Below are 25,700 nucleotides of genomic sequence, written 5' to 3' on the forward strand. Positions count from 1 at the left end.
AAAGAACAATTAAATATCAAACCTCTGTCTCTGGCATACTCTCTCCCCTCTTGTGGAACTAACCATCTCACAGTCAATCCTGTATATGATTCCTGAGTGGAGAGGACATGTTGTTCCTCTCCCCATGGGGACTCTAAAACCTTATCACAACCTGCTCATGACAGATAACATACTGGGCTCTCGACACACACCTTCTTCTCAGCAACTCATGGTACTTTCTCCAAAATCAACTATATAATTGGTCATAAAACAACCCTCCACCAATATAAGAAGGTTGAAATAATCCCATGCAGCCTATGAGATCACCATGGCCTAAGGATTCAATAACAGCAAAAACAACAGAAAGCCCACATACATGTGGAAACTTAACAACTCTACTCAGTGACAACTTGGTCAGGGAAGAAATAGAGAAAAAAATTAAAAAGACTTCCTGGAATTTAATGGAAATGTTGATATATCATTCCCAAACTTATGGGACACAATGAAAGCAGTGCTAAGAGGAAAATTCATAGCACCTGGTAAAGAAACTGGAGTGATCTGACACTAGCAACTTAACAGCACACCAGAGAGCTCTAGAACAAAAAGAAGCAAACACATGCAAGAGGAGTAGAAAACCGGAAATAGTCAAACTCAGGGCCTGAAATCAACCAAACAGAAACAAAGAGAACAATAGAAAAAAAATTAACAAAACCAAAAGCTGGTTTTTTGAGAGAATTAACAAGATAGGTAAACACCTAACCAAACTAAAGGGCCCAGAGGCAGTATCCAAATTAACAAAATCAGAAATGAAAAGGGAGACATAACAACAGAAATGGAGGAAACTCAAAAAATCATCAGAATCTACTACAAAAGCCCATACTCAACAAAAATGGAAAATCTAGATGAAATCGATGTTTTTCTAGACAAATACCACATACCAAAGTTAAATCAAGAGCAGATAAACTATCTACACAGGCCCATACCCCATACGGAAATAGAAGAAGGTATTAAAAACCTCCCAACCAAGAAAAGCCCAGGGTCAGATGGATTTAGTGCAGAATTCTACCAGACCTTCAAAGAAGACCTGATACCAATATTCCTCAAACTATTCTGTAAAATAGAAACAGAAGAAACGCTACCTAATTCATTCTATGAAGCCACAATTAATCTGATACCTAAATCACATGAGGACCCAACCAAAAAGGAGAACTTCAGACAAATCTTGCTCACGAATATCGATGCAAAAATACTCAATAAAAACTCTTGCGAACTGAATCCAAGAACATATCAAAACCATCATTCACCATGATCAAATAGGCTTCATCCCAGTGATGCAAGGTTGGTTCAATATATGAAAATCAGTTAACATAATCTACTATATAAACAAACTCAAAGAAAAAAAATCACATGATCATCTTAGATGCGGAAAAAAGCATTGACAAAATACAACATCCCTTCATGTTAAAAGTTCTGGAGAGATCAGGAATTCAAGGCCCATACCTAAATGTAATAAAAGCAATTTACTGCAAACCAACAGCCAATATCAAATTAAATGGAGACAGACTTGAAGCAATCCCACTAAAATCGGGGACAAGACAAGGATGGCCACTCTCTCATTATCTATTCCATACAGTACTTGAAGTGCTAGCTAGAACAATAAGGCAACAGAAAAAGATCAAGGGGATATAAATTGGCAAAGAAGGAACAAAGGTATCACTATTTGCAGATTATATGATAGTATACATAAGCGACCCAAAAAATTCTTCTAGAGAACTTCTCCAGCTGATAAACAACTTCAGCAAAGTGGCAGGATATAAAATTAACTCAAAAAAAAATCAGTAGCCTTCCTTTATATAAATGATAACTAGTCTGAGAAAGAAATTAGGGAAACAACTCCTTTCATAATAGCTACAAATAATATAAAATATCTCGGGTAAATCTAACCAAACAAGTGAAACACCTGTATGACAATAACTTCAAGTCTCTCAAGAAAAAAACTGAAGATCTCAGAAAATGAAGAGATCTCCTATGCTCATGGATTGGCAGAAGTAATACAATAAAAATGGCCATTCTACCAAAGGCAATCTACAGATTCAATGCAATCCCCATCAAAATCTCAACACAGTTTTCAAAGACATGAAAAGAGCAATTCTCAAATTCATCTGGAAAGGCAAAAAACCCAGAATAGCGAAAACAATTCTTAACAATAAAAGAACAGCTGGTGGAACCACCATCCCTGACCTCAAGCTTTACTACAGAGCAATAGTGATAAAAACTGCATAGTACTGGTACAGAGACAGACATGTTGATCAATGGAATAGAATTGAAGACACAAAAATAAAACAACATACTTACAGACACTTGCTCTTTGACAAAGAAGCCTAAAATACACAATGGGAAAAAAAAGAAAGCATCTTCAATAAATGGTGCTGGTCTAACTGGCTGTTTGTATGTAGAAAAATGGAACTAGACCCATATTTGTCACCTTGCACAAAGCTCAAGTCCAGGTGGATCAAGAACCTCAACATAAAACCAGACACACTAAATCTAATAGAAGAGAAAGTGGGAAAGAGCCTCGAACTCATTGGCACAGGGGGAAATTTCCTGAACAGAACTCCAATGGCTCATGGGACCTCATGAAACTGGAAAGCTTCTGTAAGGCAAAGGACAAAGTCAATAAGACAAATCAGCAACCTACAGATTGGGAAAACAATCTTCACTAACCCCACATCCGATAGAGGGCTAATATTCAAAATATATAAAGAACTCAAGAAGCTAACCACCAAAAAAAAAAAAAAAAAAAAAAAAACAAAAAAAAAAAACAAGCGACCCAATAAAAAATGGGGCATAGAACTATATCAAGAATTCACAACAGAGGAATCTCAAATGGCTGAGAAGCACCTAAAGAACTGCTCAAAGTCCTTGGTGATCAGAGAAATGCAAATCAAAACGCCTTATACCAATCAGAATGGCTAAGATCAAAACCTCAGGTGGACAGCACATGCTGGTGAGGATGTGGAGAAAGAGAAACACTCCTCCACTGCTGGTGGGAGTGCAAACTGGTACAGCCACTCTGGAAATCAATCGTGAGGTTCCTCAGAAAATTGGAAATAGATCTACCTGAAAACCCAGCAATACCACTCTTGGGAATATACCCAAAAGATGCCCCACCATGCCACAGGGGCACATTTTCCACTAAATTGAAAGCATCCTTGTTTGTGATAGCCAGAAGCTGGAAACAACCTAGATGTCCCATGACAGAAGAATGAATACAGAAAATGTGGTTCATTTACACAATGGAATACTATTCAGCTATTAAGAATGAGGACATCCTAAGTTTTGCAGGCAAATGGATGGAACTAGAAAATATCATCCTGAGTGATGTAACTCAGACCCAAAAGGACATGCATGGCATGTACTCACTAATAAGTAGGTGTTAACCCCCCCCCCCAAAAAGTATAGAATACCCAAGATACAGTCCACAGAACTCTAAAAGGTCAATAAGCTGAAGGGCCCAAGTGAAGACACTTCAGTCACACTTGGGAGGGAGAAGAAAGTAATCACAAGGGGTGAAGGAGGGAGGAACATGGGAGGAAAAGTGGATGGGGGTGGGTGGAGTAGAAAGAGGAACCTGATCTGATATTGGGTGAGAGAAAAGGACTGAAACCCTAAGGGCCAGCAGAAGAAATGGAAACAAGGGGATGCTCCAGAATGTACCAGAAACCTTGGAGGTGAGAGACTCTCAGGACTCAAAGGGAGGGACCTTAGATGAAATGCCCAACAGTAGGGAGAGGGAACTTATAGAGCCTACCTTCAGCAGGAAGACAGGGCATCAAGTGAGGGAGGGGGTTGCCATCCCACAGTCAAAACTCTGACTCATAATTGTTTCTGTCTGAAAGAACTGCAGGGATGAAAATGGAGAGGAGCTTGAGGAAAAGAAGGTCCAGTAAAAGGCCCAAAGTGGGATCCAGCTCAAGAAGAGGTCCCAAGACCTGACACTATTACTGAGGCTATGGAATGCTCACAAAAAGGGATCTATCATGACTGCCCTCCAAAAGACCCAACAAGCAGCTGAAAGAGTCAGATGCAGATATTTGCACTCAATCAATGGACAGAAGCCGCTGACCCATGTGGTTGAATTAGGGAAAAGCTGGAAGAAGCTGAGGAAGAGGGCAACCCTGTAGGAGGACCAGTAGTCTCAATTAACCTGGAACTGCTCCCTCTACCCCCGAGATCTCTCAAACATTGGACCACCAACCAGGCAGCATACAGCAGCTGATATGAGGCCTCCAACACATATACAGCAGAGGACTGCAGGGTGTGGGTTCAGTCAGAGAAGATGAACCTAACCCTCAAGAGACTGGAGGACCCAGGGAGTTTAGAGCTCTGGTAGGGTGGGGGTTGGGTGTGGGGACATCCTTGTGGAGACAGGGGGCCAGGGAGGAGGCATGGATTCGGATCAGTTGGAGGGTGGACCAGGAGGGAAACAAAATCTGGAGTGTAAAAAAAATGATAAAAAGAATAAAATATACATTCTATGCAAATGTCACAATCTTATTATTTTCTATGATAACTTAAAAAATTAAAATGATATTTTTATAATTAGAAACATTGTAGAGCTCTTGTTTTATTGATACCTCAAAAATAAGATGTTTCACTAGCAAGAAACTTAAGACAAGGAATGGTGCTAAAAGTTAAACAGGAAAAGCTTTTCAATTTTGACATTTTTACAACAGAGAATTTAGATTTGTGACAGTTTTGGTGAGTTTTTACTGAAATTGATAAATTTGCCAGATCAGAGTATTTGTTGCGGATGAAAAGCTAACATTTCTACCATTCGGCCTGTTTTGTTCTTTAAGTTACTTTTAAAAATCATATTTGTTTTCCATGTGCCACTATATGGTCAAAGGACAACTTCTGGGAGTCTTTTCTGTCCTCCACCATGTGGGTTTCAGGAGTCAAACTCAGGCAGTCAGGCAGAGCCACCTCACTGGCCCATATCCTGTTTAAGCTACTGTAAACCCACACTGCCTCTTTTGCTACCCTGCTCTGTCCTTTCAGATCCTTTGGTACTTAAGAGTGAGGGACAGCAGATGACTTAAAGACCCAAGCAACTATCTCTTCAAGAAGAATCTTTTCCAGGATGTTAATCCTGTCTGTTTACTAATCAACTTTCACTGCATCAATGTTAATATTGCATTACATATAAAATGTCAGTGAAATTAAAATTAACTTTAAAATATTTTTCTAACCATGATTCCTCATAGCAAGAAAATTTCAACTAGACATTATATTTCAAAAGTTTTTGTTTTAAACTGATTAGGCACATAGAGAATAGCCAATTTTAGTGTTCCATAGAGACAAATTTAATTTTAGATGAAAAATCTTATATAATTAACATATTGATTTAATAATTCCTTCTTTTTCCTCAAATTAACCTCTAACTTAGAAAGTCTTATGTTGAAAGATTACCATAATGCATTAAAATGTAGGCTGAATACTAAACTAGTATGTTATTTTTAAACTGTAGTGATAAGGCATTATTTTTATTGCCAATATTAATTTGATATAAGGCAGCTATTATTATAAAGTCTTTAAACATGCTCTTAAATAGGACCCCATTATGTAATTTAAACTTCACAGTTAAACATGCTGGCTCTGGAGAAGACCCCAGGTGGTTTGCAGTGCTAAACAGCAGATTAAAGTTGACACAACTAATTTCTTTACTTTAATCTTATTAGTGATTCAACAGCTGTCAACTATAACCATCTCTCCAAAAAAGCCTTTGAGACATAAACAAAATATCTCAGTACATCAAGTGAAGAAATGAATTTATTAATCACTATAGCTAATTAGCTTCAAAAATATTTTATTTTGTCTACTACAGCAAGTTACTTTTTAAAATAAAATCAATTATATTTATAAATTTAAATAATTTTTGTTTTTCTAATACTTTAATTATCGACTTTGTATGTACATAAATATAATAGTCCTATATATAAGTATAAGATTATTTAACAGTAAGTTATATTCTTAATCTCTTCCAGACTGGTGAATAGTATTTTGTTAACATTATTGAGGGTCTATGATATAGTGGACACAGTGGGGTGTGACATGGGTCCCAACCCTGTGAAAAGCTACATCTGGACTTATTAGAAGAAAATTCTATCCTAAAATTTATCCTATTCTACCTAAAACCTATCCTTAAAAAAAAGGTAGTCAATACACAGAAATATTGCGTTTCTTTTTCTGAATATAACTGTTATGTTTCCCCTGAACATTATGTCTTCTTCACACAAATGGTTACAAGTGATTCTGGCTCACTGATGTACCTGCTAGGTGAAAAAAAAAATGATGGCCACAGACTATTTCCCACACCCAACATCCATACCCAGCTACAAAAAGCATAAGCTAAAGCCAATCAAACAATGGTCTTCCCACAAAATGTGAACAGCAACAACACAACCTTTGCAACTCACACAGTTCATTGCAGTTAAAAATATACCATAAATCTGTTTTCATTCTACTAAAGCAGTAAATGTTTCCATTACACAGTAGTGTACATATACAATATAGCAGTACAGTTAGCACTGCCCCTGATAAACACTAGCTTTACGTCCTCAGATACCAATGCTTTAAAATGCACCAGTCCTTTTTATTTTGTTATATGATGCGATACAGAACATATTCATTAGTTTCATATTCTCCAAAGTTGTAAAAAGGTTTTTTTGATGACAGAAATTATACAGATCTCAGAATAAAAGAAAATTCAACAAATGCAGGTTGATAAAGTTATTCTTTGGTGACACTAGGCAGTCAATAAGGTACAGAAATAAAAGAATGTGACAGTTTCAGTTCAGCTAATGTGATGGTGGGGAGGAAACCATGCTTTTTTTTAAACTTTAGTTTCTTTACCTTCATAAATGAATTATGTGACAGCCCCACATGGAGAGCAGGGCCCTGATGCAGAGAGGGTTTCCAAAGTTGCAGCCCGGCAGCCCTCATCACAACGCGTGCGCCCAGTGTCATGGAGGAAGTGTTCCTGGTTGTGCAGGAGTACTGTCCCGCAGCACTCTGGCAGACAGCTGAGCAACGAACTGCCCCGCAGTGCAGAAAACGTGTCTCACTTTTCAAGTTTGAGAGAGGAGTAAACGATAGTGTGGTATTCTGAAAGCCTGTGTCTACTGCTTGAGCATGCTGTTTTAGGGAGATGGATAATATGGTTTCCTCGAGATGAACAGAACTGTAATTTAAAAAAAAAAAAAAAAAAAAAAAGCCTGCCCTGAAATGGTACAAAGCAGTTATTTACTCCTTTTGTTAAATGTTGCAAAATTTTACTCCTTTCATTAAACATTGCCTTATAAAATATGGTACCTATTTTCTAGTTGTTAAAATTACAACTAATTCTAATAATAAATACATTAACACACAAAAAGAGCTTCATGCTGTAGCTGAAAAAAAGTTTTTAGCTGAATTACACTGCTAGGATTTGAGGTGAGGACATGAAGAGAGTTTGAAAAGAAGCATATGTGGATAACTTCTCTGTGATCCTTTGACCTTTAAACACCTTAATTTTACCTTTAAATTAGGCAATTAGCTTCTAGTGTCAGATAAGTAATTGGTTAAATGATTAAGTTTCTCATGAAAACACTTTTTTTTAATAAGATAGTGGGATACAATTTGGTCCACTGTAATCAAGTTTAGACAGGAAAATCTGGGGATATATATATTTCAATTGTTTATAAATATAAAACAATGCTCTTGAGATCTAAACTAAGCCCAAATTCTAAAATCAAGAATGAGGAACTCGTAATTAAAGAATAAAGAAGTTGGTAAGTGTCACAATCTATTCTTACAGAACTCATGCTCTAAGAACTGTACTGTCATATATTTTACCTTTGATTCTGAAGGCACACCACTTTTGAATGTGTTTATTTTAGTGTTTGGGGACAGTAAGCTCAGTAGGTCATGTTTATATTGGTTTTCAAATTGGGATTGACTAGTAGAAAATGCAAGTTCAACTAGTCCCAGCTTATTAGAGGAGCATTCATTAGTTCTCACTGAATGTTTAAATATTCCCTGGACCAACTTTTTCTCTTTATCACTGCTTTCAACAATAAACATTCATCCAGTCTTCTTTTACATGAGAGACTTTGAAGAAACAACTATAAAATTGCAGGAAAGGCTCTATACAACCCAGTATTTTCAATCCAATCTACAGTTAAAAGAATCTTTAGTACTTATATTTAAAAAGTATCAGGCTCATTTGGCTGGGAAGCAAAGAAACTCAAGGTACTGCAAATGAGAAGAGTAATAAGAACATCCTGAAATGACCATCAGTCCTGCTCCCAGGATGGGGAACAAGCCAGAGACTAGAGATTAGACAAAACCAGCCTGGGACCATGGGCTGCAGTCTGCAGTGAGTCTGAGACAGAAGACCCTCTACTTGGGTTCACTTGGGCCCCAGACAACAGCCAGACTGACACCATGGGGCCTAGGCAGAGAGCTAGAATAAGATGATGACGACTCTGGTGCCACAAAGACCTGGGGGACAGACCATGCCCCAGATGAAACCTGCTTGGTGCCAATACACAAGCAGGGCATAATATTCCTGAGACCACTCCAGACACTCAGGGACTCTAGGCACCAATAAAAGGAGCAAGTAAGTGGTGGAGAAATGGAAAAGAAAAGGAAACAGAAGGATGAGGGCATAACTGGGGTAGAAACAGCCTGCATCAGCAGGAATCTGTTACCACCAAAGGCCAGGAGGACATCATCCTGGTCTGGGTTGCCTCTATGAAAGGGGGGGGGGAGGGAGAAAGAGAGGGGGAGGGGAAAGGAGAGAGGGAGAGGGAGAGGGGGAGGGGAAGAGAGAGAAAGTGAGAGAGAGAGAGGAAGAGAGAGAGAGAGAGAGAGAGAGAGAGAGAGAGAGAGAGAGAGAGAGAGAGAGAGAGACACTGACTTTAAAAGTAAGGGAATATGGAACAAAATACTGGTTTCGGGAAGCTCCCTAGCAATAAGTATGGGGCAAAGCAAGGCTATGGAATTGCTATGTAAACTAACGGAGATGAACAAGGTGATAAGAGAAAGGAGCAGGGAGAGGTTCATCTATGTTTACAGAACCCAGAGTGGCTGCTAGGGATGCATCAGGCTTATAGTCAGTCATGGGATTTCAGAGTTCAAAACAGTGGTTGTTTCTAGACAATGGCTTAAGTCTTCTGCTTATCATGAGGAAATTAAATAATACAGGATAGCCTAAACTACTAGGTCTCTAGGTAAGAGCTACATCATATGAAGCAGGGAACTGTGAAACAGGATAAGCTAAGATGAAAACTGGTTCATGTTGCTGAGTAGTAAAAATTCATCAGGGATGAAAAGGGAGATCTGGGCAGTTTGAGAGCAAATGGGGTAACAAGGCTCGGAGAACAGTTCAGGGCCACATTAGGAGCTTGTGCAGAGGAACAGCTGGGAAGAAAATGAGGAAGTAATCTTAAATGTACACAGTGACATGGTTCCAGCAGCCTGCTATGCAGTTAACGCTACAGTCGTTTAAGGATTTCTCTCACCCTTCTGTGAATAAGCAACATAGCACACTCAGCTCTAATGATCAGAGAAGTTCAGACGGAAGAGTTAGGGTCCTGAGTTTGTGCTCAGACAGGTGAATCGGAGTCCCTACTAGAGGTCCATAGCTCCCAACACTGACTTCTACCTGTGGCAGTTTGAAGCTGAAAACTCAAATCCATTGGCAATAAAACAAGTTCTCATCCTGGCACTGTGGTCAACTGTTGCCAACATCTAAGGACACTGGTCTAGATTCTCAGAATCTTTATAAAAAAAGACTATTTACCATTAGTGACTAAAGTGTAATCCAGTTCTCAGCAATTTGTCTGGGACTCCAGACTCTGCAGTCTTGGCCATAGAATGTTCTTCCTGAGTTTGAGGATTTCTGTAGATCCCCAGGCTCAAGTCCAGACTACAGACTCACTCCTTTCACACACAACACACAAGGTTAGCTTTCTTTCACTCCCATTCCAGGACTTCATCAGCTCTTCTTGGTTTGGGAATAGAGTTAATCACACAGTAATTTCCTTATAAGGCTTTCTAGGCTCAATTTAAATTCTGTAAATGAAGTCAAATACCCCTGTTTTTCTCCTTAACGTGAGGTGTAAGCTCTTGCTATTCAAGCCTAAGTACACACATAATTTTCCAGTCGTTCCCCATATGGAAACCACAGGGCAGAAATTACTTACAAAGAAATGTGAAAACCAGATTAAGAAACTGTACTTACTTAGGAGGAATTCGTGAAACTGTGTTCATGTTTGTGGCTGGAGCCACCACGTGAAGGATGTTTTCAAGGGCTGTTAATCCACCAGCAACTTGAAATGCAACCTGATCCGCCACATTCTAGACAGAAACACAAACAGAGGTTAGTGCAATATCCCAGGCATAAAATTCTAAGCAAATGAAATTATTTAGTTGTGTAGCTGAGATATCTGCTGAATGATTTCTCACTGCAGGGAAATAAAGGCAAACAGTGGTGAACAGAAGACATGGCCACTCTGAGTTATGAAGTCTAAAGTCTGATGAATGGGACAAATATAAATCATGCCATTATAAATGGCTCACTGTAGTTAGTTCCCTGAAGGGAAGGCAAAGGTTATATGTGAATAGGTGACCAATCATATTTTGAGAAGACCAGACTGACTTCTAGAGATAGGCAGAAGGCAGTAAGGGAGGCAGCAGGACTCAGCAGCAGGATGGTGAGAAAGCACACTTATCAAGCAAAAAGTGATGTGTCCTACCTAACAAGGACAATTGACTTCCACAAAGGTTTTCTCCACTGAAATGTTCTGTAGCATTACAAGATAACCTAATCCTTTTGCTGCATGCATTTTTCCTCTTCTCTTTAGCTATTTTAGAGAGGATATTAAGTAAGCGTTTCAGAACTCAATCTATGATTACTCCAATGTAATTTCTGAATTATACATAACTTTTCTGTGAAGAAACTTATCTAAATTCTTTGTATTCTCCTGGCATGAGGAAGGAAAGAGGAATTTTCTGCTGTACTATTTCAGTTTTTAAGCACCATGTATGATAAAAAGAGGCTAGTAACCTCTTCGAGCCCTGACCCTGCTGCTATCCATATGTTAAAGTCCAACACTTGACAATCTAGGATTTAAGCTATCTGGAGAAATAATTAAATGAAAACAAAGGCACTGGGGTGGCATGATGTAACTGGTCCCCACCACCACCACAAGTGATATGCCTATAAACAAACAAACAAACAAACAAACAAACAAGTCTCTTGAGAACACAGTCAGGCCCCCTATAACCAGGGAGAGGACACAGAAGAGTCAAGCCTATGATAGCTGATCTTGAACTTGTAGCCTCTAGAGCTCTGAGGACACAATCTGTTGTTTGACCACTTGGTCTGTGATTTTCTGAGAGAGCAGCCCTGGAGATAAATATAATCCCTCTGCTACTATAACCACTGTACTTCATTTAGTAGTGTTCTATACTTCATAAGCTTGGGCCTTCTTTGAAGTGCTATGATATGTGTGTACTTGTTAGCTAGGGAAGGAAAAAATGGAAGCATGTAATTGTTAGCTCCCTAAGACAGGTGTGCCTGAGTCTTCTAATCTGAGCACTAATAATCTGTCAATCAGTGGATCCAGTAAACATGTAGATTCTGTGAGTATAAGCAACTGTATATTTTAATGACTCCTCTGCTACTTTAATTTGCATCACAATAAGACCATGGTGAAAACTAGATAACTCAGACTTCTAAAATTAATAATTTTAAAACAGCCAACATCCAACTGAATGGAATGAAACTTGAAGCAAATCCACTAAAATCATGGACAAAACAAGGCTGCTCACTCTCTCCCTATTTACTCAATATAGTACTGGAAGTTATAGTCAGAGCAATTAGACAACAAAAGGAGGTCAAAGGGATACAAATTGGAAAGGAAGAAGTCAAGATACAACTGTTTGGGGATGATATGATACTATACATAAGCAACCCAAAAAATTTCACCAGAGAACTCGTACAGCTGATAAACAATCAGCAAAGTGGCTGGATATAAAATCAACTCAAACAAATCATTAGCCTTCTTCTACTTAAAGGATAAATGGGCTGACAAAGAAATTAGGGAAATGGCATCCTTCACAATAGTCACAAATAATATAAAATATCTTTGCGTGACTCTAACCAAGCAAGTAATAGATCTGTATGACAAGAACTTCAAATCTCTGAAGAAAGAAATTAACAAAGACCCCAGAAGACGGAAAGATCTCCCATGCTCATGGATAGGCAGGATTAACATAGTAAAAATGGCCATCCTACTGAAAGCAATCTACAGATTCAATGCAATTCCAACTCAATTCAGAGAGATAGAAAAAGCAATTCTCAAATTCATTTGGAACAACAGAAGACCCAGAATAGCGAAAACTATTCTCAACAATAAAAGAACTTCTGGTGGAATCACCATCTATGACCTCAAACTCTACTACAGAGTGATAGTGTTAAAAGCCACATGGTATTGGTACAGAGACAGACAGGTAGATTAATGGAATAGAATTGAAGACCCAGAAATAAACCCACACACCTATGGTCACCTGATCTCTGAGAAAGAAGCCAAAACCTTTTAGTGGGTGGGTGTGTGTGTGTGTGGGGGGAAGACAGCATAGTCAACAAATGGTGCTGGTTCAAGTGGTGGTCAGCATGTAGAGGAATGCAAATTGATCCATTCTTATCTCCTTGTACAAAGCTCAAGTCCAAGTGGGCTAAGGACCTCCATATAAAACCAGAAATGCTGAATCTCATAGAAGAGAAAGTGGGAAAGAGCCTCAAACACATTGGCACAGGAGAAAATTTCCTGAACAGAACATCAATGGCTCAGACTCTGAGATTAACAATTGATAAATGGGACTTCATAAAATTGAAAAGCTTCTGTAAGACAAAGGACACTGTCACTAGGACAAAACAGCAACCTAAGATTGGGAAAAGATCTATACCAACCGTACATCCAATAGAGTGTTAATATCCAAAATATATAAATAACTCAAGAAGTTAGACTCCAGAGAACCAAATAACCCTGTTAAAAAATTAGGTATGGGCTAGAGAGATGGCACAGCTGATAAAGGCTAAGCTCATGACCAAAATAAAAAAATGGGGTACAGAGATAAAGAATTCTCAACTAAGGAATCTCGAATAGCCGAGAAGCATCTAAAGAAATGTTCAACATCCTTAGACATCAGGGAAATGCAAATCAAAATGACCCTGGGATTCCACCTCACACCAGTCAGAATGACTAAGATCAAAAACTCAGGTGACAGCAGATGCTGGCAAGGATGTGGAGAAAGAGGAACACTCCTCCATTGTTGGTGGGATTGCAAGCTGGTACAACCTCTCTGGAAGCCAATCAGACTTTTACTCAGAATATTAGATATAGTTCTACCTGAAGACCTAGCTATACTACTCCTGGGCATATACCCAAAAGATGCTCCAAGATATAACAAGGACATATGCTCCACTATGTTCATAGCAGCCTCATTTATAATAGCCAGAAGCTGGAAACAACCCAGATGCCCCTTAATGGAAGAATGGATATAGAAAATGTGGTACATTTACACAATAGAGTACTACTCAGCAATTAAAAACAACGACTTCATGAAATTCACAGGCAAATGGCTGGGAACTAAAAAATATCATCCTCAGTGAGGTAACCCAGACAAAAAAGAACACACATGGTATGTACTCACTGATAATTGAATATTAGCCCAAAAGATCAGGATAGCCCCGATACAACTCACAGACTATATGGAGCTTAAGAAGAAGAAAGACCAAAGTGTAGATGCTTCAATTCTACTTATAAGGGGGAACAAAATAATCATGGGAGGGACCTGAGAGGGAGAAAGGAGAGGGAAGGAGAAAAGTGAGGCAAGATCAGGTAAGGGAAGAGACAGGAGAAAAGTATAGAGGGTCAGGAAATTGAACAGAAATATGTAGCAGTGGTGGGTGGGGAACTAGATGTAGCCATGAGAAAGTCTTGGACGACAAGGAAGCAAGAGGTTCCCAGGACCCAACAGAGAGGACAATAGCCAAAATACCCAACAAAGGGGAGACAGAACCTGTAGAGACCATCTCCAGAAGATAGGCATAAACCCCAGTTGAGGGATGGGGTCACCCACCCATCTCAAAGCTTTTAACCTAGAATTGTTCCTATCTAAAGAAAAGATAGGGACAACAAATGGAGCAGAGACGGAAGAAAAGGCCATCCAGAGACTGCCCTACCTAGGTATCCATCTCATTTGCAGACCACAAACCCTGACTCTATTGCTGATGCCAAGAAGCACTTGCTGACAGGAGCCTGTTATAGCTGTCCTCTGAGATGGTCTGCCAGCAACTGATCAATACAGATTTAGATACAGATGGTTGGTTAACCATCAGACTAAGCCCAGGGACCCCAATGGAAGAGCAAGGAGAAGGACTGAAGGAGCTGAAGGCATTTGCAACCCAATAGGAAGAATAACAATATCAACTAATTGGACCACCCAGAGCTCCCAGGGACTAAACCACCAACCAAAGAATATACATGGAGGGACCCATGGTTACAGCTATGTATGTAGCAGAGGATGGCCTTATTTGGCATCAATGGGAGGGAAGGCCCTTGGACCTGTGGAGGCTCAATGTCCCAGCGTAGGGGAGATGCTAGAGTGGTGAAGCAGGAGTGGGTAGGTGGGTGGTGGAGTACCCTCATAGAGGTAAAGGGGAGGAGGGATAGGATGGGGGGTTTGCAGAGGGGAAACTGGGAAGGGAAACAACATTTGAAATGTAAATAAATAAAATAACCAAAAAATGTTGAAAAGTAATAATACATTATGAATGGAAAAGTACTCCTTGCAATAAAATAATAAAAAATTATAAAACCTAGGTGTTCTAGTAATTTGTTTTATTAAGAATTGTTCATCTAATTTTTTAATATTTGAGTATATGTTGTATTTTATCAATTAATCTCCTCCCCTGTCTACTTTTATGCTGTTACTCTCCTTATCTGTCACATTTAAAGCCTCAGGTTCCTATCCTCTGCTCCCTCCCCCCCACCTCCCCCTCCATCTTCCCCCTGCCCCTTTCTCTCAAAAACTTTATTCTGTTTCCCTGCTACTAAGAATAGAACAGTAATGAACATGGATATGCAAGTCTATGTTAGGTAGGATTTATATTCCTTTGGCCACTGCCCAGGAGTAGTCTGAATGGTATAGATAGGTCATATGGCAATCTCATTTTTAGCTTTTTGAGAACTCTTCCTCTTCATTTCCACAGTTGCTACACCGATTTACACCCCTACCACCAATAAATGCAGTTTACTCTTTCCCTGAATCCTTGCCAGCATTTGTTATTGGTTTTTCGGATCACAGCCATTTAGACTGGGATGAAATGGAATCTCAAAAACGGTTTTTATTTTCATTTTGATAAGCTTGTGGTTTTTAACATACGTGATATGTTCAATAATTATTGGTTATTTGTATTTGCTTTGAAAATTCTGTTGAGTTACTTAGCTATTTTTTTTTTTAACTGAGTTGTTTTCAGGCTTAGTTCTTTTACTTCTTTTTATACTCTAGATATTAATCCTCTGGGAGATGGGTATCTGTGAGAAATTTCTCCCATCTCTAGGTTCTCCTTTCTTCATAGCTCCCTTTGCCGTACTGTACAGAAGCTTTTTGTTTTCATGAGGTTCCATTTTGACAATACTGCTTTAAATATTTGGCACACAAAATGGGTTGGGAGTATACTTAGGTGTTGAGCTTCTGGGTCACAATTGTACAGGATCAGTTTTGCTAGCTATTTGGCAAACAGTGTTCTAAAATGCTTTAATCAATCTATATACATTTTGCAGTACACTGTTCATTTCAGTTAGTTTAGATTCTTACCTAAGCCTGGTTCTATCAGTCTAAGTTAGGTCCTCTCAGCAGTATGTACTGACATTTTTGTGAGGTTTGTATTTTTTTTCTTGATTTCTAAGGAGTGAATATCCTATGTTTGTTGGCAATTTATGGCTTGATATTTTTTGAACTTTTCTATAATTCGGTGAAAGTCTGAGATCTTAAGTAGATTTAAATTTCAATTAAATCTGACAAATGCTTATCAAGGCCCAATGATTTCTATAACCCAATTAAGTTCCTTCATTTCTCTCTTGCAGTTAAACCTTCCTCAATAAATAACAGTACCATAAATTAGATGTGTATTATAGAATTTCATACAAATAAAGCCATGTGTTACGTGTGACTACTATTTGGATTTAATTTGTTATAAATATTTATCTATGATAATTACTAGTTCCAAGCCTATGGCACTATGAGACATGTGAAATCAAAGAAGAGAGCTCAGCTGGGCATGGTGGTGCACATCTTCAACCCCATCACTTCAAGGGTAGCCTGGTCTACACAGTGTAGCACACACAGGACTACATAGAAAAACTCTTTAAAAAGTCTTTTGTATTATACTCAAATTATAGATACAATGCTTTAAAAATATATAACAATTTTAAAAATAATCAAAATTCATCTATAAATACAGTAATACACTGAGGGCAAGAACCCAATTTTTAACACATGACTCCTTAAACTCTTCTCTTTTCCTCCACTCAGCCTTCTAGCCTCCAGGTTCTGATAATCTTACTTCTGTTAGAGCTCTTGGCTGCTGCCCCATCTTGTCCACACCTACTGTTCCCACATTCAGCTTAGATTCTCATATTCTTTTGCTCCAGGGAGGGGCTTGGGTCAACACTGCAGATGGAGGGGGAAGAACTGAGTAAAAGCAGACCAGTTCAATGTATACAACTATGAAAAAAACCAAAAACCTCAAATCCTTTTATGATATACCAGAATGGCTGTGACCGCCTGAAGATCTTAAGCCATTGACTCTAATGGACATTTAGTAAGACAAAAATCAGCAATTTCTGAAAATATAAAGGGCAATCAAAGTCATTCTTTTAACTAATATAACTGAAAATATAAATTTTTATCATTTTAAGAAAACAAACCAAACCAAAAAAAGATCCAAGTGTAAAATTAAAAACAAAAGAAAACAATTTTTCCAGGAGACAAGGTGATGCTCACTTCTGAATTAGCTCTGCAGCGAGCAGTCTCTGGACACAGGCAGACGGATACTGTGTTCTACACACTTCTAACCTCTCTTTCATGTCCACCATCAACTTCTATACATGTATTTCCTCTGTTTTCTCTATCCTACAGTTTGTAAGCTCTGTACAAGCAACGGACTCATCTCTCAGTCCTAGTTCTAGTAGAGGAGAGCAGTGGTTGGTACTTGTTGGATAAGTGGCTCAACTACAGATTTGTCTTAGATAACAAAAACATCTTATGAAATAGGATAGATAAAATCAATACAGAGGTCTGTCAGTGTAAGAATGGCCACACCCCCACTGGATTTAGCTCTTTAACAAAGCTAAGATGAACAGTTCTTCCCCTTCTCTGAATATTAACAGCAAACTTAATAAGCCTACAATATTTGAAATTATTTTATTGCTGTTGTTTTGGTTTCTTGAGACAAGGTGTGATAATACACAGATTTAGCTGGCCTGGAATCTGCAATGTAGACTATACTGGCTTTGAATCTGCCTGCCTCTGCTTGGAAATAAAGGCATAAGCTACCACACCTAGCTTGAGATTACTTCTTTACCTCATGGGTACTAAAAAAGGAAATCAAGGTAGCTCAATGATGAATTAATTCAGATATTGAACTTACGAGGATTAAAAAAAAGAGAAACTTTCAGGCATGTGGCATTAAGTGTATAAATGAAAAAATAACATTCACACAATAATCTAGATAGATGTAAGAGCAGTAGACAGTATTCCTTCTGTCTCTTCCCACATTTTGTCACATTAATTTCCTGTGCCCATCACTGGGCACTTGTTGTTCTCTTCATATTTTGGCACCTTACTGCCCTAGAAATGAGATACTCTTCCAAATACTGTTTAATACCTGCTTCTGTTCTCTGCATGCGCAGAAGGTCACTACACAAACATTGCCTGCCACAATTCTCTTCTTCAGCAGAATTGCTGCATGCTCAGCCTGTCTTGTTCACATGCCATCTTTCAGTCCTCTAAGACCTAGATGAAATGTTATTTCTTCCAGCAAGAGTTTCTGATCCCTTCAAGGAAAGTCAAAGTCATCTATATATTTAACTCTATTTTTGTGGCCATAATTTTGTATTTTACTTAAAGATATTTGTGTCTGTGTGTAAGTAATCAGCTTAAATACTCTAGTTTCTGTGTCCCAACCAGAGTCAAGCACAGGATGTATAAAACAGATTTAGGAATTAAAGATTACTCCTCAGTTGAAAACATTTTATTCTAGAAGGTAACCAAGTGTATCTTCTCCCTTTAACTCCTTTGCAAAACCTTGGCATTTAGAATGAAAAGTTAGGAAATACTTTCATAAAGAGCTTTGTAATTATAAGAGAGCTTTATAATTATGATTTGATTAAGAAAAAATACTTCTAAGGGTGGAATGCATAGTTCTCCTTCTGCATCTGACGTAACATCTTAATAGCTCTGCCTTCCCCTGCTCTCTCCCACCATGGGCTGACAACTGACTAATAGGATTAGTAGCTTCATTCTAATAACCCAGCTTAGTTAAAGGCCAGAAAAAAATGACAGCCTCAATCTGAATTACATGGCCTGGGAATCCATCCAATGATTAAGTAGAGTAACTGTTATTAGCTCTCCCAATCAAAGGAGAGGCAGCTGTTCATCTCTGGTGACCTGCAAAGGCTGCTGGCCTTTGTACTTGACTTCTCTGCACAGTGATTATGTTCTTTGTGATCATGGAAGAAGGTTTTCCTAGCTTTTTAGAGAGAGAGGCGGCAGATGGGTAAACTGTTTGCATGTTCATTAGCAGAATAGGCTAGGCATTTGTTCTGAGCATCTGTGGCACCTTAAGACCTATTTAGAAATAGTTCTGAGAAGTGAATAAATTTGGAACTCAGCCCAATTTATAGACCTGGGGATCCTGAAAATGAAACATTTAATGACTGTTCTTCTTTGCAGGAAAAGCTCTGCACACTGCCAGGACCTGCTTCACTACTCCTTTCTGTCCTCACATGTACTATAATGCTAGTTTTTTTTTTTTTTTTTAAAGCAAGCAGTATGAGCTAATATTCTCTCCCCATTTTTTTTTCCCTTAAAAACTTTCAACCAGTTTAGCTGGCTTTCCCACATTCTTATAATCTGAGTAAGTGCCTATGCTCAGATTTCTAGCTGTAGGCACAAACACCAAAAGGACTAAGGTTCTAGGGGCAAGGACATCACAAGACTGAAATTCTAAACTTGTGGGAATGTGGTGCCAACAACATTCAAACTCTAAAGTACAGTTTGAAAGCTTAGGTAAGGCAGTGAGACAGGGAAAGGGTAGAAGCTTTGTCAATACTGGGAATCTCTACTTTGTGATGCTAATTAGAATGTGGACCCTTCAGAAAGCTTCCTTGTTGGGTGCTGGATTGGGCCATTTCTAACCAATTTGGATTCAGAGTGAAGGGAGCAGAGTGAGAGATGGAGGGACAGAGTGAGAGAGGAGTGATGGCAGACAACAGCAGGGTAACAAGGGTTGATCATGCTTTCTCTTCTTTTGAAAGCTGTTGTGTGAAAGATGACTAAAAACTAGTAAGGGGTTCATTGCAACCATCCACAACGAGGTCATTTTGATCTTATTCTCAGGTTCTCCAAAATGAACAGGCACTAGGCTGGGCCTAGCACTCATGGTCTAGTGAGGGACAAATTTAAGAACTAAACGCAATTCAACAAGATACATGAAGAATGAAGGGAGACACAGAGTGGCCTAGTCAAGGAGGAAATGAGTACTATGGTGAGTTCTTCAGGACTCAACTGGTATAAATATGGACAATCTTCTAAGTTATCACTCAGTAACTTAAAAGTTTCTAGGTGTGGTGGTACATGCTGTAATCCTAGCAAAGGGAGATGGGAACAAGAGTTTCAGGAGCTTAAGTCCAGCCTGGATGACATAATGAAGTTTAACTTGAAGCCATGGAGAAGAGTATTCCTAGAGCACCTCAATTTCTCTCTAACACTTTTATCTCTACTGGTCTTTCTATTCATTTAATTAAATTATAAATCCAAACATACTTCTTATTTATTTAATTCTAACAGCTGGGATTATGTTTAAACTGGGTCTAGCAAAAAAGTAGGTGATCAATAAATATTTACTGAATCAAATTAATTAAAGCACGGTTTATTTTCTGGCACTCTGATGGCTGAAATTCTCTTCAGAGGAGAGAAACCCATCAAATCACAACGAGGAAACTGAGGCTTAGAAACATCCATGTGTTTGGAAAAGCCAAGTCCAGAGTGTCAGCATTTCTTCTAGGCTCCACCCAACAATTACCTAGCAACAGCCAGGTAGGAGCCTGGCTTGCTATAAAAGGACTGTTTGGTTCCCATTTCTTTCTGATTCCTTTTTCTCCCTGTAGCCTTACTCTCTCTGCACCATCCCCCCCTCCTCTTTCCCTGTTGTCTCCCATCCCCACTCTGTCTCTCCACATGTTCCAGGCCAGCCTCTTTTGTTCTTTGTCTCTCTGTCCTTCTCTATCCCCTCTCTTTCTCTGCCTCTACTCTTTTCTCAATCCCTCTTCTCATGCTCCCAAATACACTTCATTTTATTCTAGCCTGGTCATATGGCTGGAACCTCAGGGACTCAGGGAGATGCCTCAGCATGGCCTGCTAAGGCACCCCATATCACCATATCATCCCATCACATTACAAAATATATTATGAGTACAAGTGGGTGAGCTACAAGCAGGAGGAGTCCCAGGGAGTCCCAGGTAAGGCAGATCTTGTTCTTTGGCAGATCTACCTGAGGAGGCTAGAATAGGGAGGAGAGAGAAGAGTAACTATAGGGCTTGTACAACCTAAATTTACATCTTGTCTTATTTATTTTGCTTTTTTTTTTTTCCTGGATATCACCAAGAAAAGAGAATAATTTTCAGGAATGAAAAAAAGATAGAGCGAAAACAGGTATCCGAATTTTACTTTTCTCAAAGTCACACTCTGGATGGCTGCTATGAGGAAGATGTTGACAGGTCACATGTGACAGGCCATGTGGTGGCTCCTTAGGATAAGTCTCTGAAGGCAGTTACACATCCAAGAAAACTAGCTTCAGAGAAATCAATTAACTGCTACAATTCTATACACAAAAAGGCAGGAATATCTAGGTTTATGTGACTTCTGAGTATGTGATGAATTTATAGAAAGAATACTGTAGGGAAATCAAGTGTATGTTTGACTTTCTGTACATTTATTACTAAGTATTCCAAATCTATAAAGCCTTGGCTTTAGTACCATTAAAAACATAGAAACATTTTGTAATAAGTCACATTTACAGAAAAGCTACAAGGATAAGAGGGAATTTCTACAGCTTTCATCTTGCTTTACTTTATGTAAGCTGCTTATGTACAATGTACCTTCATCAAAACTGAGGAAACACATGGGTGCTATACTCTCAACTATTTACTAGGTCCTTTGGATTTTCCTTCCTTTTCTACTGATAAATATTTTCTTTCCCAGGATAGAATCTGGAGTACTACATTGTATCTATATAATCTTTTGATATTAGGTAATTTTTTAGGAGGGTTCCTGAACTCTCTTATATTAGAATCTTCACATTAAAAAAAAGTCTTGAAACTATCTAGACCCAGAGAATAAAAGAATGTTAGTTGTGTGTTAGACCATCACAAGTAAGTAAAAAAGGAAATGAAAGAACTAACTAGATTTGAAGGTACTGAAATATGAGTAATTTTTTTCAACTGATGGTGTAGTTCTTGAGACTGTCAGGAAATGGGGACAAAATGTGCACACAGGCGGAAAGAAGCAAGCCTTTGGTGAGGGAGAAGGAATGTGGTGCCAGAATTAGAAGAGACCCTGGTGGGTCAAGATAGGCTGTATATAATTCCTCAACTGTCCTGCAAAAGTTCTGCAAAACAAACTCTGTTTCCTCTCTTTCCTGGAGGTCAGTGAATTTGAGCACATTTCTGAAGGTTCTAATACCTCAGCAAGATACTGCCTGATGTTACCTCTACATGAGTTTCCTTTAATTTTCTTTGGGCGGGGGTGGGGTGGGGTGGGGTGGGGAAGCAGCTGTGTTAAAAGCCCTGTGATGGGACAAAAGGAAATGAAGCACAGCCAGGTTAGAAATGATTCCTCTAGCAAGCACAGGGTCTGCTTACTTTAGTCTAGAGGAAAGGAAAGGAAGCAGCCGGTGATGAGCAGTGTCAGACATGTTGTTTACAGGGATTATCTGAAACCTGCATTCTGGTTTAGGCTTCTTCGTTTGCATTCAAAATGGTGTATGGCAGAAACTGAGAAGGAACAACCACCCCAAAATGTTACTGTGAGACCATTTGATCCTAAAACACAAGGTGAGTGGCAGAAGGAGGTTTGGAGGACTTCAGGTACCCAACAGAGCCTATGCTTTGCTCATGGAAGAAAGTGGATAAATACTGAGCCTGTTACCAGTAAACTGTGCTGAGCAACATTATGCTCCTATGTGAAGAACAGTGAGATGGGTCTTTCTAAAATGTGCATTCTATCTTCTTGATTTTGCTAAGAGAACATCAGCAAACGTTTGCAGAAGATTTAAATCTACCCCCCCCCCGCTGAATTCTTACATTAGAGCTAAGGTTTGCTGCTATTTGTGTTGAGTAAGAATAAGGCTTTACTAAGTGGAATGAGATGTTTAAACATCTGCTCATTTAAGGCAAATAAACTCCATAGGTGTCATTAAGTCTGGAGAAGAAAGAACCATGATAAATCATTCTTTGTGATATGCAAATATAAATCTCTTTCCCACTGTAAGCTCATTTGAAAGATAAATTTGATGGCCAAAGTATACTTTCAAAGTCTTCTAAATTTAAGTTGGAAATAATTTTAATTCAGATGTGAGTTCATATATACAGAACACAAATCAATAAAGCTACTGTATGAAGCAGAAATGTAAAGATGCTAAAAAGCAACAGTGTCTCTATTTGTACCGGGGGCTCACAATGCCATCCTCTCAAGGATGGAGGGGTGGGATCTGAGAATGCTAGCGGAAACCACACACTGCGTGGGAGGAGAGGGGGATGAGGCACAAGGAGCATTCAGATGAAGGCTACTTTGTGATACTGGTTGGAAATTAAGTCTTTTTAAAAAAAAGATTTTTTTTTTTAATGTATATAAATAGCTGTCTTCAGACACACATAGCTAGCTGTCTTTAGACACACCTGAAGAGGGCATCAGGTCCCATTACAGATGGTTGTGAGCCACCATGTGGTTGCTGAGAACTGAACTCAGGACCTCTAAAAGTGCAGCTAGTGCTCTTAACCACTGAGCCATCTCTCCCGCCCAGAAATTAAGTCTTTCTACATCAGCTAGAGCATAGACCAATTATGTCCTCTGGATTGCAATCACCTTGTGGGTAAGAACTGGGTCTTGTTTACTGTTTGGGAGTGTAAGCATAGGAACTAATAATAGAGTTTATGGAATAAATCTGCCATAGACTCAAGTCTCATAAAACACCAAACTGGTTACAATAAGGCTAATTTCCATGTGAAGTGGTCATTAAGAGGATTAAGTAAATCAATCTGCATAAATGTTTCCAGTGTCTTATTTTTTAAAGTTAAAAGTTTTAGTTTTTCATACAACCAATCTTCCCACACCTATCCACCCAACCACATACCCCATCCATCCGTCCGTCCGTCTGTCATCCATCCATCCATCCATCCATCCATCCATCCATCCAGAAAGGGTTGTCTTGAAATCTCTATGCAGCTTAGAGCTGACATCAGCCTAGAACTCCTGATCACCCTTCCCCCCAAATTCCTTGATTATAGGAGTGTGCCACTCTAACTAGAAAATGATCATGAACTGTCAATGTTTCCAAAAGAGATATTATAAGATCTTTGTGGCATCTTAAAACTGTACTGAAGTGTGGGTCTCTAGTAAGCACCTCTACTTTATCTCAGACTCCACCTACCCACTTCACCCTATTAGTTTCTGCTTCAGGATCACGTCCTGGAAGGGGTCTTGCCTCCTCTGACGTCTCCATTATGTTTAGTCTTCCCAAGTACCTGGAGCAACTCTGCTTCTTCATAGCAGCAGTCCATGGCTGCATTCCATCTAACTGTCATAGAAATCAAAGTGTGACTTACAGAAGTACATCTGATTTTCACTCATGTCCTCATATGAATTCATTTAAATGATGTATTGGAGATATTTAGGTTTGTAGAGAAAATTTCAGTTTAACAGTTTGGCTTTGAAATCTCCATTATTCTTCTATTGCCTTATTCTAAACAAACAAACCAAGCAAGCAAGCAAGCAAGCAAGCAAGCAAGCAAGCAAGCAAGCTGCTATAGCCTGTGGACTGTGAGGCAATGTGAAACTATCTGCAATATGATGACTGTATTTCATTACTCAATAGACCAGAGAAAGGTAGACAGAAATGTATTTAACAAAATGTACACTCTGAGAAGGACATGGTCATTTCTGGGGCATCTGGTACCTTTCAAAGCTTAAATGTTTCTGGATGACAGCTAAGCCTGACAAAAAGCACAGGGTCATGCAGAAATCGTTCTGCTCTAGCCGTCCTGAACTGTTTTAGCAACTCGAGTATGTTGGCAGAGGTGACAGAGGGCTGCTAGAGGGAGGGCTGCTCTATCTATTTCCTCTCTGCCTAGTGTGCACTGAAACTAATGGGAGAGGAGAAGTGAAAATTGAAGGAGAGGAAGGAAGACCCAGAAGATACACTTTTTGTGTGAAAGGCACATTTTCTTCTGGTTGACAGCCTATGCTGGTTGTCCTGTCTTCTAACATGAACTCTTATCACCTTCCTCTGTCATTTGAATTCACAAGAAAGGGCTCCTATGAGATCACAGCGTAGGTCCCTATTGTTCTCTATGGATGTTTGTAGACAGGAATTGGAAGCTTTTTTTTTTTTTTTTTTTCTCTCAACAGGGCAGCCATACCCTAGCAGCCCTTTATCACCTAAACAAACACACTCGAGTCACCAAAACTGAATTGTGACAGTGAGTAGAGGACACGTGCAGCATTTCTGCCCTAAGTACAGACCTCAGAAGCCAATACTCTGCTGAAAAAGATTTCACAAGACAGTTAAAGAGGGTTTTTGCAAGTACTTTTAATATGACTTTACATAAAAGAGGCATCAGGGTTCTCTGTCTCCTGTGATTATCCTGAGTCATGTGACAGATATACCTCATTTACTGCTTATACAACAACCTGAAAATTATGAGATTCTATTAATGCCAGTTTACTCTGAATTTTATATTGTTTGAAGGATGATATTATGATTCTGTACCATCAATTTGTTTTATTTATAAAATATGGTTCATTCTTTTTTTTTTTAAATCAATGTTTGATAAATTTGCTTTCCTTCCTCCCTGTTACCAAACCTGATTAAATTGATTGTCCATATAGCTTTTGGTCACCCAGTATTTTCTCCAATTGAATATTCTGAAATTAGAGTCTGTATTGTATAGTTTTTGTAAAGTTGACACAAACTCCAGTCACTTGGGAAGAGGGACATTAACATGCTGGCCTGTGAGTAAGTCTGTGGGGCATTTTCTAAATTAAGGACTGCTGTGGACGTGCTCAATCCCCTGTGGGTGGGACTATCTGTGGGTTCTAGGGCATAT

General features: G+C 38.9%; 1 protein-coding gene across 7 annotated transcripts in view; it reads right to left on the minus strand.

Moving 5' to 3' along the window:
• The window catches only part of Scaper (S-phase cyclin A associated protein in the ER), a 325,065-nt gene that overhangs the window by 96,663 nt on the left and 202,702 nt on the right, over positions 1–25,700 (minus strand). For all 7 annotated transcript variants that reach the window (XM_076925321.1, XM_076925318.1, XM_076925323.1 and 4 more), the window contains one exon: positions 10,268–10,383. In XM_076925321.1, coding sequence (XP_076781436.1) covers positions 10,268–10,383 — 116 coding nt within the window. The remainder of the gene's footprint in view (positions 1–10,267; positions 10,384–25,700) is intronic.

This window comes from Arvicanthis niloticus, chromosome 26 (genome assembly GCF_011762505.2).
Source record: "Arvicanthis niloticus isolate mArvNil1 chromosome 26, mArvNil1.pat.X, whole genome shotgun sequence".
Taxonomy (NCBI): Eukaryota; Metazoa; Chordata; class Mammalia; order Rodentia; family Muridae; genus Arvicanthis; species Arvicanthis niloticus.